Source organism: Saccopteryx leptura, chromosome X, assembly GCF_036850995.1.
Source record: "Saccopteryx leptura isolate mSacLep1 chromosome X, mSacLep1_pri_phased_curated, whole genome shotgun sequence".
NCBI classification, from domain to species: Eukaryota; Metazoa; Chordata; class Mammalia; order Chiroptera; family Emballonuridae; genus Saccopteryx; species Saccopteryx leptura.
Genome location: NC_089516.1, coordinates 29133845 through 29150201, shown reverse-complemented (window position 1 = coordinate 29150201; position 16357 = coordinate 29133845). Strand labels below are relative to the sequence as shown.

Here is a 16357-nt window from a genome sequence, read left to right as displayed (position 1 = left end):
TTGTCAGAGACCAATTTAACCCTATCTACCATCCTTCAAACCAGAAGAACTTAAAGGGAAATTAGATATTTAAAGGAAAATTGGAAATTAAGATATTTTGGGTGATGAGGGAACAAACCACCTACAGATCTAACTCTGAAGCAAGAGTAGAAAAGGGTGTATCCTCGTTTGCTTACTGAGGCAGAAGATGACATGTAAGTACAAAACCTGAATGGAAGACCTCAAACGCTAACTTCTGTCACTGTTGGGAGATCCTAATAGGTTTTTCAGTAAAAACAAAAACTCTATCACCAATTGAAACACCGCCAACTAACAATCTGAATCAGGGGAAACTGTAAATACAGTATCTTTAGAATGGTCTAGATTTAGATCTAGGTCCCATTCTCTACCGTAAGAGTCCTGATGGCAGAGGAGAAAAGGAAAAGTAATTAAGTATGGAATGTAACATCAACAATGTATATTTTTAAAAGCTGTTTTCTTCAAATCACTTATCTTTTTTTCAATATGAAAAAAATCACAGAAGAAAGAAAAAAGGGGTAAGGAGAAAAAAAAAGAGAACTAAGAAAAGGAGAGAAATAAATTTTATGGGAAATTAAAAAGAAAAAAAGTAGATTAAAAGGTATTCAGATAAGTCTCATATAAAGTATCTAAATTTTAGCATTAGTAAAACTATAAAGACTAAAATATTAATGCCACGGTGTTCACAGAAAAACAAATTAATTCAAATTATAATGTGATCTGATCTAGGTAAGATTCCAAGATTTTACATCACCTTGAAATAGGCATGGTTCTGTCCAACATTATGAAGAACAATTCTCTTCGAGGTTGTTAAACCTTGAGGGATATTATTAAAGAATATCCTTGGCTCCAAAAATACGACCTTGGAGTTACCAGGCTAAAAATAAGAGGAGAAAAGTGAAAATGCAATTGAAAAATACTAAACACCATTTTTTACATTTCCTAGATAACTCAAATTTTTTTTCAGCTTTATGGAAATTTCTGAAATATGAGGTGTTATCAGATTTTCTTGTTTTAAGTTTTATTTTTTATGTCTTGTGTTGACATTGTTTCAAGTGTCCCACTCAATATAACATCCTCTACCCCCCCCCATCAAGCCCCTCGTGCCCCATGCAAAGTCTCTTTCCACCTCTATTTCCTCCCACTTTTCCCCCTCCTCATACCTCCCCCTCCCCCTCTCCCTCTGGCTATTGCTACCCTGTTGTCTGTATATATGTGTTATGTATATGTGTTTTTGACTAATCCCTTCACCGTCGTATCAGATTTTCTGGTGTGCTTAATTAAGAAAAAGGAAAATAGTATAGAATATTTAAATTGTACTCCTAAAGTAAGGAAGGCAGAGAGGGAGTAAGATAGCTCCATGGAGGAAGTAAATCCAGGACTGAGAATCATGTAGATAAATCACTGAAGATGTAAAAGATCATCTACTCAACTATGTACAGTGTTACTATGTGCTATGCAAAAGGAGAGAGTTCAAGGCTCACTTAATTCTGACCAGGTGGTGTTGCAGTGGATAGAGCATAGGACTGGGATACAGAGGACCCAGGTTCAAAACCCCAAGGTCGTCAGTTTGAACATGGGCTCATCTGATGTGAGCAAGGCTTGTCAACTTGAACCCAAGGTCGCTGGCTCGAGCAAGGGGTTACTCGGTCTGCTGAAGGCCCACGGTCAAGGCACACATGAGAAAGCAATCAATGAACAACTAAGGTGTCACAATGAAGAAATGATGCTTCTCATCTCTCTCTCTCCCTGTCTGTCTGTCCCTATCTGTCCCTCTCTCTGTCTCTCTTTCTGTCACAAAAAAATGGCTCACTTAAGTATGGGAAATAATGTACCAAATGCATGCTTCTACTAGAAGTCTTAATATGTGGATAATGTATACTTTGCTTATCTGAGAATGGGGAGGGAGCTTACTGTGATTCACAGAATGACTTAGGCATAGAACTCCCTCACCTCATCCCACACAAATAATTCCATAGAAGTAGTACATCATAAAACACTTTTGGGAAATGTTGATATTGTCCAGCTCTGCCATTTAACAGGAAAGCAAACCATAGACAAGGGCAACTAGAACCATGTTTTCCAATTAATCATTCAGTGCTCTTTACACCAGAACCTATTGTCTTTATCTATAATATATTATTTCTTATTGGCTTAGGAGAGTTTAGTACATTCTTATAATTATATGAATAACATGGCATGGGTAAATGAAATAATAATTTTCAAACAAAGCTAACAAAAGAGGAAATGGTCAAATTCTTCATAAATCAATGACAATTTATGCTGCTCCATCTTTACTTGTTTAAAAGCAAGACTTCACACAGTCAATTTAACATTAAGGGCTTCAAAAGTTTACCAAAACAAATCTAATTTATTATTCTGATATGTCAAATTTTAATTTTTAACCAACCCTTGTGCAAGAAAAGCATAAAGCAAATTTTATTAGAGGGTAACAGCAAAGGCTGTGGAGGCAGATATAGCTGAAAATAAATTCCAACTAGGGCATTTGACTGCATGTGTAAACTTGTATTAGTTAATTAACCACTCAAATCTTCCATTTCCTCACCCATCAATTGAGTTGTTAGTATATGCCTATAGAGCTGTCATAAAGATGAAATGAAATACTACAGGAACACCATTTAGTATCATGCCTGACACTGTAACTATTTAATAAAATGCCAAATCTACATTACCAAGTCCCTCGTCTTTTATCTGTCAGAATAAATACACATGGGGTAAATGTGTGAGAAAATTTATATTAGTAAACTTGTCAAACACAAAACAGTGAAGGTGGTAGGATCCAGTTTATTTCAAGCTCAGAGCAGTGGAAACACCCTGCTAACTTCTGATTGCCACTTGCCATCACTAAAAATAAATGAATCTATTATCTCTTAAGGCTGTAGGTTCTTTCATAGCTGAACTGTGTAAGAGCATGATCATGGCATGGAGATAGAGACAGGGTTTGGTAAAACAGCATTTGGCTTGTGTTAAATTACTAAGAACACAGGGAGGGAGATTTGGTATACAAGCAGATTCCTAGTGACTAAGAGGCATGAAGTCAAGGACTTCTAGGCTCTACCACAGAAAGGAAGTTAAAATTATATATTGCAGCTCTCACTTTACTCATGGTTTCACTCCAGGAAATATATTCTATAAAAATAAGAATTTTCCATACTTCCTTGCCATATAAATTACATGATCTATGCCACACTAATTACTAATTATTACTAGAATACCAAAAAATGCCACACAGTAGGGCAAAAACATAATTTTCTCTGTTTCTCTTTGGCATCTATTAATGAAACAATTGAATTTCAAGTGGTTCCCATGGTATTATAGATGTATAGGGGCTCTGAAAACAATCTAGAACTGTTGGCACAAAAGTCTTGGGTTTCTAAATTAATTCTAGATAACACATTTCTTAACAAAGTCTTCACTTACAATAAAGAAATAGCTCCAAAAAGATACTAACATAATTTAGTTAACAAGTATAATATGCAAAATCAGTTTTTGTTAACATAATATACATGTCTAACTACTCGATGCACATATGTATACCTAACCAATTTAGAGCCCTCAAAATAGAAGTCACATTCAAGAGAAATCATTACCTGTGCGATACATTTTAGTGCCTCACTGTCTCCCTCGTCAATGCGAAGAACAAATCCTCCCCTTTCGGGAGAACTGAAGCCTGGGATCCATACTACCTCGCATTTCAGCGAGGAATATGGTTCAACACTGCCTACAGATGATGTAGAGAGAAGTCAGTTTCACATTTTAATTATATTTAGTTTTTAATATCCAAAATAAGAGATGGCATACAAATATGACATTATATAACACATTATTTAAATTACACTGAAAAAATAGATAAATGCTAGATGAGCAATTATCCAATGAGTCAGACCTACAGTTTGATTAAAATGTAAAATGCATACCTTGTTTTCCAATTTTAACAGGTAGATGAAAATATTTGACAAAAAGTATGCCAATATTTAGCAAAAACCAGAAATTTATCAATGAAGCAAACACTCTAGAATTAGAGATGGCTTTATACATACACAGTCAAAAACCATTTGCAATCCCTGAATAAGAGTCCCCTTGATGTTTCCCAACACTCTGAAATACTTGTTAACATCACACACTCATTCAGTTTCCAGATAAAGCAGTTACCAGAGGCATTTTTAAATGTTCTCATCCCTAGAAACATAACTTCTAATAGAGCTGCTTTATCTGCTTAATCATTTCCTTTAAAGAAAATAATACTTGATGGAAAGAATAAGTCAGAGCTTCTTCCTTATTGATCAGGATGACCTGAGATTCAAAGACACTGCACAATGAAAGGGTAGATGAGTGATCATCACAAACTTGACCTTGGGTCAGGTTGACTTTCACGTGATGGCAGTTTCCTCAATCTTAAAAAAGATATAGTGCCTACCTCCTATGACCATGAAGGGAGACAACAATACATGCAAAAGAATTAATATAGTATGTGATGCCCAAGAAGCACCCAGTGCCAATTATTATCAATATTCTTGAATGTCAATACTTCAGAAGACACAGTAATTTATAAAAAGAATAGAAACTAGTCCCGAAACAGCTAACCGTCTAGGTCTAGTGGGAGGCCACCAGGATTATATTTGTCTATAAATAACAAAAGTCCTGCTACAACGAGTTAGGTAGATAGGGGTTTGTTTATCTTACTAAGTTAGAAGTCCATTAATAAGTATTCCAGAGCTGCCTTAACAGGTTGACAAGATCTTCAAGGAGCAGTTCCTTCTAGTTTCCCACACTACCATTCCTTACTGTGTGACCTTCCTCAGTGTAGAAAGGTATCATAGAATACTGGTTAAAAGAGCACAATTTCTAGGGTCAGACTCCTTAGTTAAAATTTCAACTCTGTGACTTATTAGCTGAGACCCTGGACAATTTACTTAACCTCTGTAACACAGTTTTCTCATATATAAAATGGGAATAACAATTGTATCTAACGCAGAGAATCGTTGAAGGGAATTAAGTAAGCTAAGATATGCAGAAATACTTCAAACAGTGACTGGCACAAAGAAGGGGGGTAGAAATAGAGGAAATTTCTGTCCATATCTCATTGGCAAGATGCTTGGGAAAAGAGATTTCTGGTTCCCCAAACAAAATGAAGGTCCTGCTAGAAAGGGGAATGGATACCAAGTATGGGCTTAGCAACATCTACCACAATAGGAGATGTATAGAAACAAACAGTTCTGGGTAATATTAAAGAAATACAGAGTGGGAGCTGAAAAGAAGGGAAAGGGAGTCTCAACCCAAGAAAGTAGAGAAAATCTCATTTAAGGAGATGGTATTTGAATGGTAACTAATGGACGAACCTGGAAATTTGAAGGAGGACAAAGCTGGGGGAAGAGAGTGTGTCTGGTAAAAAATGTGAGGGGAGCAACGGAGATGTAGAAGATTCAACATTACATACAAAGACACTTGAAAAAGGAACAGGAGAAATAAATTGGGTATCCAGACTGAGCAAGGGTGGGATTGGGAGGGCAGGTGTTACACATGGCCAAGGAGGGAGAGAATTGAAGAAGATAATGAATCAATCTCAAGACAAGTTTGAAGACTGAGTGGACTCAAAGGTTCAGTAAGGTTAAAGACAGTAAAAATGAAAACAAAACAAGCAGAAACATGAATACCTAATAAAAACATTGTATTAGAAGCCAACTTAAAAACCATCAATCAGCTCTTACATTCTTCCCTTACAATATCCACTAACCAAACACAACCCAAAATACATCACCCTCAGGAAGAAAGGGCAATCAGAACATAGAATTTAATTTAGAACTATTCATTTTACTTTACAAAAACACACAGAAAGATATGATTAAATGTATTCTCTGAGATGCAAAACCCATATAGAAAAAAATGATCTAAGAAAAATACCTTGCTAAAAATTCTTTCTTTATAAAAACAAGCAAAAACAAAATTAAGAAATTATATTTATTCTGAGCATCAAAAAATGACACAAGAAAAATCTATGTATATAAACTATGTATAGTTTCTTCAATGCTATCTAAAATGGGTTTAAGTACTGTATCATTTGTGTTCTAAAAAGATAAAAAATACTTGAAGACTAATGTGATTACTCATATGAACACTGTATTTGGAATTAAATGTCATTGTGTTTTTTGTGCTTTGACTTAAAAATTTCTAACAGATGTTATGAGCAGCCTAGAGAAAATAAACACTACAATCTCCCTGTAAAAATAAGTTCTAAAGATTGTGAGAAGCATAACTGGTGTTCCACTTTGTAATATTGTAATTCCACATCTATCTTGACAAATTCAGCATCATCACTGCATTTCCATGGCAGCCCAGCCACTTCAGCCCTGGTTAGGATGGAGGAACACGGAACAGTGCAGTGTGCTGTGCCCCCAGCTCTATGTCACATGCTAAATCAGAACCTGTAGCAGGGATGCAGTTAATATAACTAGCACTGTTTGATACCTGTTCCAGAAACAACAGCCACAAAAAATAAACCTGGAGATTTACCTAGAACCACTGAAATGGGCATAAATAGTTTTTCTTTCTTCTGATTGTTCACTCAGCTTTTCCCTAGATTGGGACAGGACTCAATATTATCAGTATTAATAATAACAACAACAACAACAAAAAAGAACTTAGTCAAATGAGTCTGCTAAATAATAATAGAAGTATACTTCAACTGTTTAATAAATAATCTGGATTGTGCTAAATCAACCCAGGTTCACAAAAGATGAAATATGGCTGTGTCAATGATCTCTAACTCCAGTGAAGGAACAGTCTTCCTCTTCCGCTTGTTAAGTTTGTAAACATCTCTGCTTATGTCTACATTAAAATTAAGTGAATTTAAATTAACACTTAAGTTTGTTTACAACACTCCCTGTTACAAACGCTGGTAGAGTTATATAAAAGTTGTGATTTGGAAATAACTGATACTGACAGGAATATACACCTAAGCCAAGATTTCTACAAACTAGAATTCCTCTGTGATCTGGTAATCTATTTAGATCACAAATGAAGGCTATTCCTAAATTAGAGATAAAGAAGGAAGGAGAGAAAAGAGGAATGGAAAAGAGGCGAGGAAGAAAAGAGACAGAGAAGGAAGCAGGGAGCAAAGTTTGAGGATGAATGGCAGGAAGCATGAGAGGTTGTTACTACCCTGAGGATACTTTGAGGGAAAAAAGACAGTCCAAACACAATTAACAAATTTTCCTAATAAAGTAGCTATCTATCTATTTGGCACCTACTCTCTAGGAGTTTTCATATATTTAATCTTTATGAGATATAGTAGTCTCTTCATTTTAAACATAAAGAACCTAGTGCTTATAGAGTACTCTCCCAAGATCACAAAGGCAGTGAAAAGCTATGGATAGTTTTAAAATCAGGTCTATCTGACTCCAAAGTTTTAAATTCCTCTTGCAGAATTGGACTTCAGCTGATTATAAAACACCACGTGACTCACTGTAGATATAAGGATGCAGACCTTTCCATCTAGCTAGAAAGTCATGACATGTAAATAAAACGAAGATACCATATTCATCACTCTGCTTCTAAATTGCCATTTTATTTCTTTAAATGCTAGCTTGTGTCCTCATGTGATCCTCACAGCACATCACAATTATGTTTGCAAAATCTGATACGCTACTAGGTAAGTGACAGTTTAGCAGTTACCAGGGATTAGTTTTGTAACAGGCACATTAGGCAGAATTAAAAATTCCAGAAAATGACAGAAGCAAGGTTAAGAGGATAGTTAACGAATACAAGGGACCATCTAAAATGTTAAGTCTGAGATTATTTTCTATTAATTAACAAATTTTCTTATTTAAATGACAGTTTTAAGTTCTTAATTTTGTTAATCAGACTTCATTACCTGTATTAAGTATTGACTATAAGGAATTTGTGCATCCTTCTAAAATAATTCACAATGTAACAAAATGTAACTCATTCTGAATCATATCATCATGAAACTAAAACTAAACAAACAAAAAAAAATACCAAGTTCACCTGTATCTGTGATGGTTAACTTTGTCACCTGGTCAAGCTATGGTGCTTAGTTGTTTGGGCAAGCATCAGTCCAGATGTTGCTGTGCAGGTATTTTTTTAGATATGATTAACATTTAAGTCAACAGACTGAGTACAGCAGATTACCTTACAAATGTGGGAAGGCCTCATCCAATAAACTGAAAGTCTTAAAAGAAAAGACTGAGATCCCTTTGGATTGAAGATTGCCACATCAATTCTTCCCAGAGTCACCAGCCTAAAGGCTTGCCCTAAAGATTTCAAACTTGCCAGCTTATACAATCATATAAGCCAATTCTTTAATCTCTTCCTCTCATACACACATACATATATACACACACAGATACATACATGTGTTAGAAGTATATAAATATAGAGAGATATTTCCTATTGTACCCATTTCTCTAGAGCAGTGATTTTCAACCTTTGTTTCTCATGCACTCATAAACTAATTACTAAAGAAAAGGGGGCCCTAACCTCTTCTTCCTTAGTAACTAATTTATTTGTGCCATGAGATGAAAATGGTTGTATTTAGTCAGGGGCACTGACCTCACAAATTAGTGTGTGTTTATGCCATGAAAAAAAAAAAAGGTTGAAAATCTCTGCCTAGAGAACCCTCATACAGGATCTCTATTTTTAAGTCAAATTTATGCATGTTTTATGTATGTAAAAATAAATCTCCAGATGACCATATCAGATTTACTTGCATGTTCTCAGCACCCCTATACAGTACATACTCAATAAATGATTAATGCCTGAATACGTGAATAAATGATGTCTAAATCAAACAAATCGAATAAACTATTACCTTGATTTGGACGAATGAAAAATCCTATTATTTTTGTGTATGCTGGTATCCACTCAAAGCGAGCAACATAATTCTGATGATTATACAATGTCACTGTATCCCTAAAGCATGTTTTCAAGAAAAAGCCATGTGGCTTTAACACTACTTCTTTTGAAGAGAGCTCAAGTCTCACTGGCAATACGTCTGCCACCACTAAGATGTGTCCACCAGGTATACTGTTCACTGTAAAGGTGAACGACCTGCAAAACAACAAAGGCTTCCAGATTTAACTGATAATAACTATTTGCAATTATAGAATAAAGGTACATGTAAAAATGCATATAATATTGACTAACATCCACAGTGAACTCCTAGTAAACAAAACATTAAAGTAATCATTAAAGATAGACTATAACTGAAATAAGAATCTATAAATTCACAAATTGATACATATGTAGTTTCTGTGTTTTGGGATCAAACTGAATGTACACTACAATCATTGGGGCAAATAAAACATATTACACAATAGGACACTTTGATTCTAGCAAATAGTAATTTGAAAATAAATCCTACTTCCAAAATTTTCCAGCGTTGGGAGACTGAAATATCATTGGAATATAAGCACTCGATGAAGGTGGAATTACATACGACAATTGTTTGGTTTTCTTAAGTTCTTTCAAATTAACATCGAACTTGATGAAAACATGACTAGATAGCATATTAACAACATGCAGAGGACGATTGTTTATGGAGTTCACACAAATATCACCAAAATTAAGTACGGCAGGACCTAAAAAAAGGAAAAGTTATTAAGTTTTATGTTGGCAACGTGTTCATTTTTTTAAAGTTTTCATAATATATTTTGATCAGTTAATTTATAAAAACATGATACTCAGAAATATATTCATTATAATATCCGACATTCTTTTCTTAATTTTTTAAGACTTTATTCAATTTTTAGAGAGGGGAGAGAGAGAGAGAGAGAGGGAGAGAGAGAGAGAGAAGGAGGAGGAGCAGGAAGCATCAACTCCCATATGTGCCCTGACCCGACAAGCCCAGAGTTTCAAACCGGCAACCTCAGTGTTCCAGGTCGACACTTTATCCACTGCGCCACCACAGCTCAGGCCTATATCAGACATTCTTAATCAAGATTTATCTAAATGTCCATAAATTGATGATTAGAGTTTACTGGCTAAAATTCAATATAATTATATTCAGATTATATAGAGCATTATTAACACTCATTATAATTCATCTTAGCACATGTATTTTCATATTCCAACACCCTCTCCACTCATCAATACATTGATGCTCACTTATTCAGAATTTACAAAAACTGGTTAATTTTACCATAAATCATTGCTTAAGTTTTCCTGTTTAAATGCCTAAAGGTTTTATAGCATAACAATTTAAATAACTGTCTTATGCTTTTTTAACAACTTAAGTTAATTATAACTGATATATAGTAAACTATACATGCTTACAAGTATAGAATTAAATAAGTGTTGACATGTCTACTCCTGTGAAAAAATCACGAAGAGAGGGAACATCTCTCACTACAAAAAGTTTCCTTGTGCTCCTTTATATTCTCCCCCTTGTACCAACCTCCGAATTTTCCCTTCCCAGACAATCACTCATCCTCTTTTATGTCACTGGAAATTAGTCTGCCTTTTCTAAAGTTTTGTATGACTGGAATAAAACAGCATTACAGTTTTTCTGTGATGTTTCACTCAACAAATTCCTTGGAGATTCATTCATGTGGTATCACATAAGTCAACAGTCCATTCTTTTATACAGTGTGTGTGTAAAGTCATGGTGCACTACTTTTGACCAGTCACAGGAAAGCAACAAAAGACGATAGAAATATGAAATCTGCACCAAATAAAAGGAAAACCCTCCCAGTTTCTGTAGGATGATGTGGCAGCATGTGTGCATGCGCAGATGATGACATAACACCGTGTATACAGCAGAGCAGCCCACGGCCATGCCAGTCAAGATGTGGATGGAACAGAGGACAGTTCAGTGTGTTCTGTGGCTCACTAAATTCGAATCCGTCACCAAAGTGCAAAGTGAATATCAGTGTGTTTATAATGAAGTGCCACCACATAGGAATAACATTACTTGGTGGGATAGGCAGTTGAAGGAAACCGGCAGTTTGGTGGAGAAACCCGTTCTGGTAGGCCATCAGTCAGTGACGAGTCTCTAGAGGCTATACGGATAGCTACCTAAGGAGCCCTAAAAAATCTGTGAGCCCACATCAAACTGCACTGAATAGGTATGAAACTGGGAGAGTTTTCCTTTTATTTGGTATAGATTTCACATTTCTTTCATCTTTTGTTGCTTTCCAGTGACCGGTCAAAAGTGCACCATGACTTTACGGACACTGTGTATAACTACAGATGCTGCTGACTCAGACACTAAAAGAAAAATTTGGGAATGCTACAAATAACCCTATGCATATAAATATGACATCTTAGCCTGACCAGGTAGCAGTGCAGTGGATAGAGCATCAGCCAGGAATGCAAAGGATCCAGGTTCAAAACCCTGAGACTGCCGGCTTGAGCACAAGCTCAACCAGTTTGAGCACAGGCTCACTGCCTTGAGCAGGGGACCATAGCCATGACCCCATGGTCACTGGCTTGAGCAAGGGTCACCGGCTTGGCTGGAGCCTCCTGGTCAAGGCACATATGAGAAAGCAATCAATGAACAATTAAGGTGCCACAACAAATAATTGATGCTTATCATCTCTCTCTCTCTTCCTGTTTGTCCCTGTTTGCCCCACTCTATCTTTAAAAAAAATGACAAATTTGATGAAGGAGAGCAATTCTGGGGGGAAAAAACCCAAAGTACCAAAACTCTCCTAAAATGGTGTAAATTATTTGAAGTCTTACAAGTATTATATAAATTGAATATGAAATTACTTTATCTGAAAATGGAATTTCTTTACTTAGATGGTTTTTCTCTGAAGAATTCTATGTAACATATAATTATACTGTACTCAATCTCTTTAGAAAACAGTAGAGGAGTAGACTCTTCCTAACTTTTCCAACTCAGTTCAGGGGGCCAACATTAATGCCAAAACAAAGACATACAAACAAAATCAAACAAAGCAAAAAAGCAGACTAATATACTTTATGAAAACAGATGCAAAAATCTATATTATGTCCATATCTCTGACCATATCTATATTATATCTTAATAATACTACAAGGTAGAAAAAAAGGAAGTTTGCAAAAAGCTGGGAGATATACTCTAGAGAAAAATATCAATAAAAAGATAACATTATACAGAGTGAAATAAGTAAATCAGAAAAAAACAAGAACTGCAGGATTCCATACATAGGTGGGACATAAAAACGAGACTAAGAGACATGGACAAGAGTGTGGTGGTTATGGGGGGGGAGGGAAGGAGGGAGAGGGGGAGGGGGAGCGGTGGGGTACAAAGAAAACTAGATAGAAGGTGACGAAAAACAATCTCTCTTTGGGTGATGGGTATGCAACAGAATTGAATGACAAGATAACCTGGACATGTTTTCTTTGAATATATGTACCCTGATTTATTGATGTCACCCCATTAAAATAAAAATTTATTTATTTAAAAAAAATAAATAAATAAAATAAAAATAGATAAATAAATAAATAAAGAGAATGAAAAGGGAAATCTAAATAGAAAGTATAACTAAAAACAACTAATTTCAAATCTACTCCCTCACACTAACCCAGTGGTTCTCAAAGTATGTGCCCTAGAAGATTTCCAGGTATGCCCTATGGCAGGCGTCCCCAAACTACGGCCCACGGGCCACATGCGGCCCCCTGAGGCCATTTATCTGGCCACCCACCGCACTTCCAGAAGGGGCACCTCTTTTATTGGTGGTCAGTGAGAGGAGTACTGTATGTGGTGGCCCTCCAATGGTCTGAGGGACAGTGAACTAGCCCCCTGTGTAAAAAGTTTGGGGACCCCTGCCCTATGGTATTCCATAGAAATATGTGCCTGTTGGGGACCAAAACACCAACAGGGTTTTTGGACTTTAGAGTTTTGGGGGACAGAGGTGTGGGGAATTGGCTGTGAGCTGACAGTCTGCCCAACCCCTCTCCTTACTTGCCTGATTAGGTTGTTAAGCTGTGGTGCGGGGTGTTTACACTACCCCCATGTTCCCCAGAAAGACTGGAGGCAAGTTTCTTCTATCCTTTGTTTGGTGTAAAGTTAAGATGATATGTATGGTGGGGGTTTTCTGCACTCAACACAAGAGTAAAAAGAGAGGAATTCTTCAATGTATTGATGAGGAAATGAGAGTTTGCCTTTCAAATAAATATATGCCCAAAGATTGCAGAAATTGCTAGGACACATCAGGCTATGTTTCTCATAAACACAAGAATGAAAAAACTTAACACATTTGCGCTGGGACCTGGTAAATTTATTAAATCTTACAAAGAATGTATCTTTATATATAAAAAGAGAACTATTTTGTCATTTTTTAAATTTTTAACCCCTCTCTTTTATGAATTTTAAAAAGCATAACTCAAAAAATATAACATAAAAATGTTTTTGAATGTCAGAATAAATTTAATTTTGTCATATTTATTTTGTTTAATTACCATAAAAGCACCCTAGGACTTTATATATTTTTCCTTTAATATTTGACTTAAGTATTATAACATATTTCTCAGAAATTTCTATATAGTGTGCCTATAATTATTTGTAGGATTTTAAATGAGCCCCAACTTCAAAAATTTTGAGAACCACTGCACTAAATATTTGAGCAATTTGATCAAGGTGTTTCACCTACCTGGGCTTTATTTTACTCACCTCTAAATTGAAAATAAAAGCATTTACCTCATAAGTTATTTATATCATTTAAAGGATTAAATAAGGTTTTGATTGTAAATTGTTCAACACAATGACTGGCTTACAATATGCATCAATAAATGGTAGCTTAAAACCAAAATGATGGACAAATGCTGAAGAAGCAAACAATACTTCATATGACTTTCCATGTCACTCAGACTCCTATCATAGTTTTCACTATTGACTCAGGTAATCTCCAAATGCTCTACTGCAGTGGTCCCCAACCTTTTTTGGGCCACGGACCGGTTTAATGTCAGAAAATATTTTCATGGACCGGCCTTTAGGGTGGGACGGATAAATGTATCACATGACCGAGACAAGCATCAAGAGTGAGTCTTAGACGGATGTAACAGAGGGAATCTGGTCATTTTTTAAAAATGAAACATCGTTCAGACTTAAATATTAATAAAATGAAAATAATGTAAGTTATTTATTCTTTCTCTGCAGACCGGTACCAAATGGCCCACGGACCAGTACCGGTCCACGGCCCAGGGGTTGGGGACCACTGCTCTACTGTATCCTCTTGAAAACCATTTCAATTTATATTATAAATATATACATGTATAAAATATATAACTATCTATGAACATAAAAATATAAATATATACATATAAATTTATATTATAAATATAGAGCAAATTTTCTTTAATCACAATGTCCTTTGATAGTACCACTCCCTATCCTATGCATAGTCTAGAAAAGCACATTTAAGGCACAAAAAATGAGAGCAACCCTTGAAGAGAAATAAAGTGACCCCAAGATATGGCACACCCAAAGGTATGCATATTATTTTGAGCTGAAAGCTTAAGGTCCAATAGTCTCCAGACCTCTCTCTTGACTACCTAGAAGAACTTACAGGCCTGGTAGAGAAAGAGCTATTACCAGAGATAACTTTTATATAAATGACATATCTGTGTAGGAGGGCAAATATCTGTTCTTGTCCTGTGAATTATCCTCCTCCCCTTTGAAGCTCCAGGCTCCCATCCTATTCCTTAGTTCAGGATATAAGCCTCAAATTGTCTTTTCCTTGGGTCTCATATTTTATGATGCTCTCATATGTATGAAATTAATTTTTTTCTCCTGTTACTCTCTTATGTCAATTGAATTATTAGACCAGCCGAAGAACCCAGAAAGGTAGAAGAAAAAATTTTCCTCTCCTACTTCTCCCTGCCAATTTCATAAACTGCATTTTCAACACATGCTTCCTCCAAATGATTCAATATTCCCACCATCAAAGTTGCTGCCCTTATAAACTTAGGGTCCCTGTCCCCAGAGGGCCATTATTAAAAATACACAAGACACCAGCTGAAGAAGGGAGAGAAGCTGGCGTTGGAGTTGTAGAAGAAGCACTGGACACTGTCTTCTAACTTGACTCCTTTTGCATTTGTATAGAACTATTCATCTCACTAGCTAGTCACCAATTTGGAAGATTCAGAGTATTTACCACCCAATAGTAAAAGGTAAGTTGCTGGGACTAAAATGCCTATCTACATATATGGCACAAAACAGAAGCATAGTAAATTGAATCACCCCCCACTGCTTTGCCTCCAACCTTGTACCTCTTTTGACATCTCCTTTAATCTGGATAATATCAGAGTATGTATTTGGTGTTTTTGTGCTGGGTTTTCCCTAGAGGGAGAATCAGCACATCCATACCAATTAGTCACCCTCTGCCGACATCTTAGGGCCACCTTAAGTCTGCTTAGAATGAAATGAGAACTCCCTCTTCATTCCAGTATAGTCATTATTTCTTTATCCATAATCATCCTTTAATAAGCATACTACATGGCCATAAAAAAGGACATCTTACTTTTTGCAACAGTATGGATGCACCTGGAGAGTATAATGCTAAGTGAAATATGCCAGTCAGAGACAGGCAATTACCATATGACTTCACTCCTTTGTGGAATCTAATAAACAAAATGAACTAACAAGCAAAATAGAGACAGACACATAGAGAGCAGGCTGACAGCTGTCGGGGGAAGGGAGGGTGAGGGGAATGAGGGAATTGATCAAAAAAGGACAAGCAATCAATCGATCATGCAAACAGACAACAGTGTGATGCTTGCTAGGGAAGGGCGGGAAGGTGGAGGAGGCTATGGACTACAAATGGTGTTGGATAAAGACTTGCCTTTGGGGGTTGAACACACAATACAGTGTATAGAGATATGTTGTAGAATGAGGGCACCTGTCACTCAATAAATTCAATTTTAAAAGAAAGAAAATGGACTAGGGAGGGACACAGTGGAACATCTCTGCAAGGATGAAGGGGAGTTGTCACACGTTTACTAACTCATGACTAAAGGTGTTGTCAAAATATCTTGTTGGAGGCCCTGGCCGGTTGGCTCAGTGGTAGAGCATCGGCCTGGCGTGCAGAAGTCCTGGGTTCGATTCCTGGCCAGGGCACACAGGAGAGGCACCCATTTGCTTCTCCACCCCTCCCCCTCTCCTTCCTCTCTGTCTCTCTCTTCCCCTCCCGCAGCCGAGGCTCCACTGGAGCAAAGATGTCCTGAGCGCTGGGGATGGCTCCTTGGCCTCTGCCCCAGGCGCTAGAGTGGCTCTGGTCGCAACAGAGCAACGCCCCAGAAGGGCAGAGCATTGCCCCCTGGTGGGCATGCCGGTGGATCCCCGTCGGGCGCATGTGGGAGTCTGTCTGACTGTCTCTCC

General features: G+C 36.7%; 1 protein-coding gene across 1 annotated transcript in view; it reads right to left on the bottom strand.

The window, feature by feature from the left end:
* CFAP47 (cilia and flagella associated protein 47) overlaps window positions 1–16357 on the bottom strand; it is a 390193-nt gene that overhangs the window by 322389 nt on the left and 51447 nt on the right. The window contains exons 15-18 of the mRNA XM_066357757.1: window positions 9419–9635; window positions 8867–9105; window positions 3630–3760; window positions 773–895 (exon numbers count right to left, since the gene is read on the bottom strand). Of these exons, the coding sequence (XP_066213854.1) occupies window positions 773–895; window positions 3630–3760; window positions 8867–9105; window positions 9419–9635 (710 nt within the window). The remainder of the gene's footprint in view (window positions 1–772; window positions 896–3629; window positions 3761–8866; window positions 9106–9418; window positions 9636–16357) is intronic.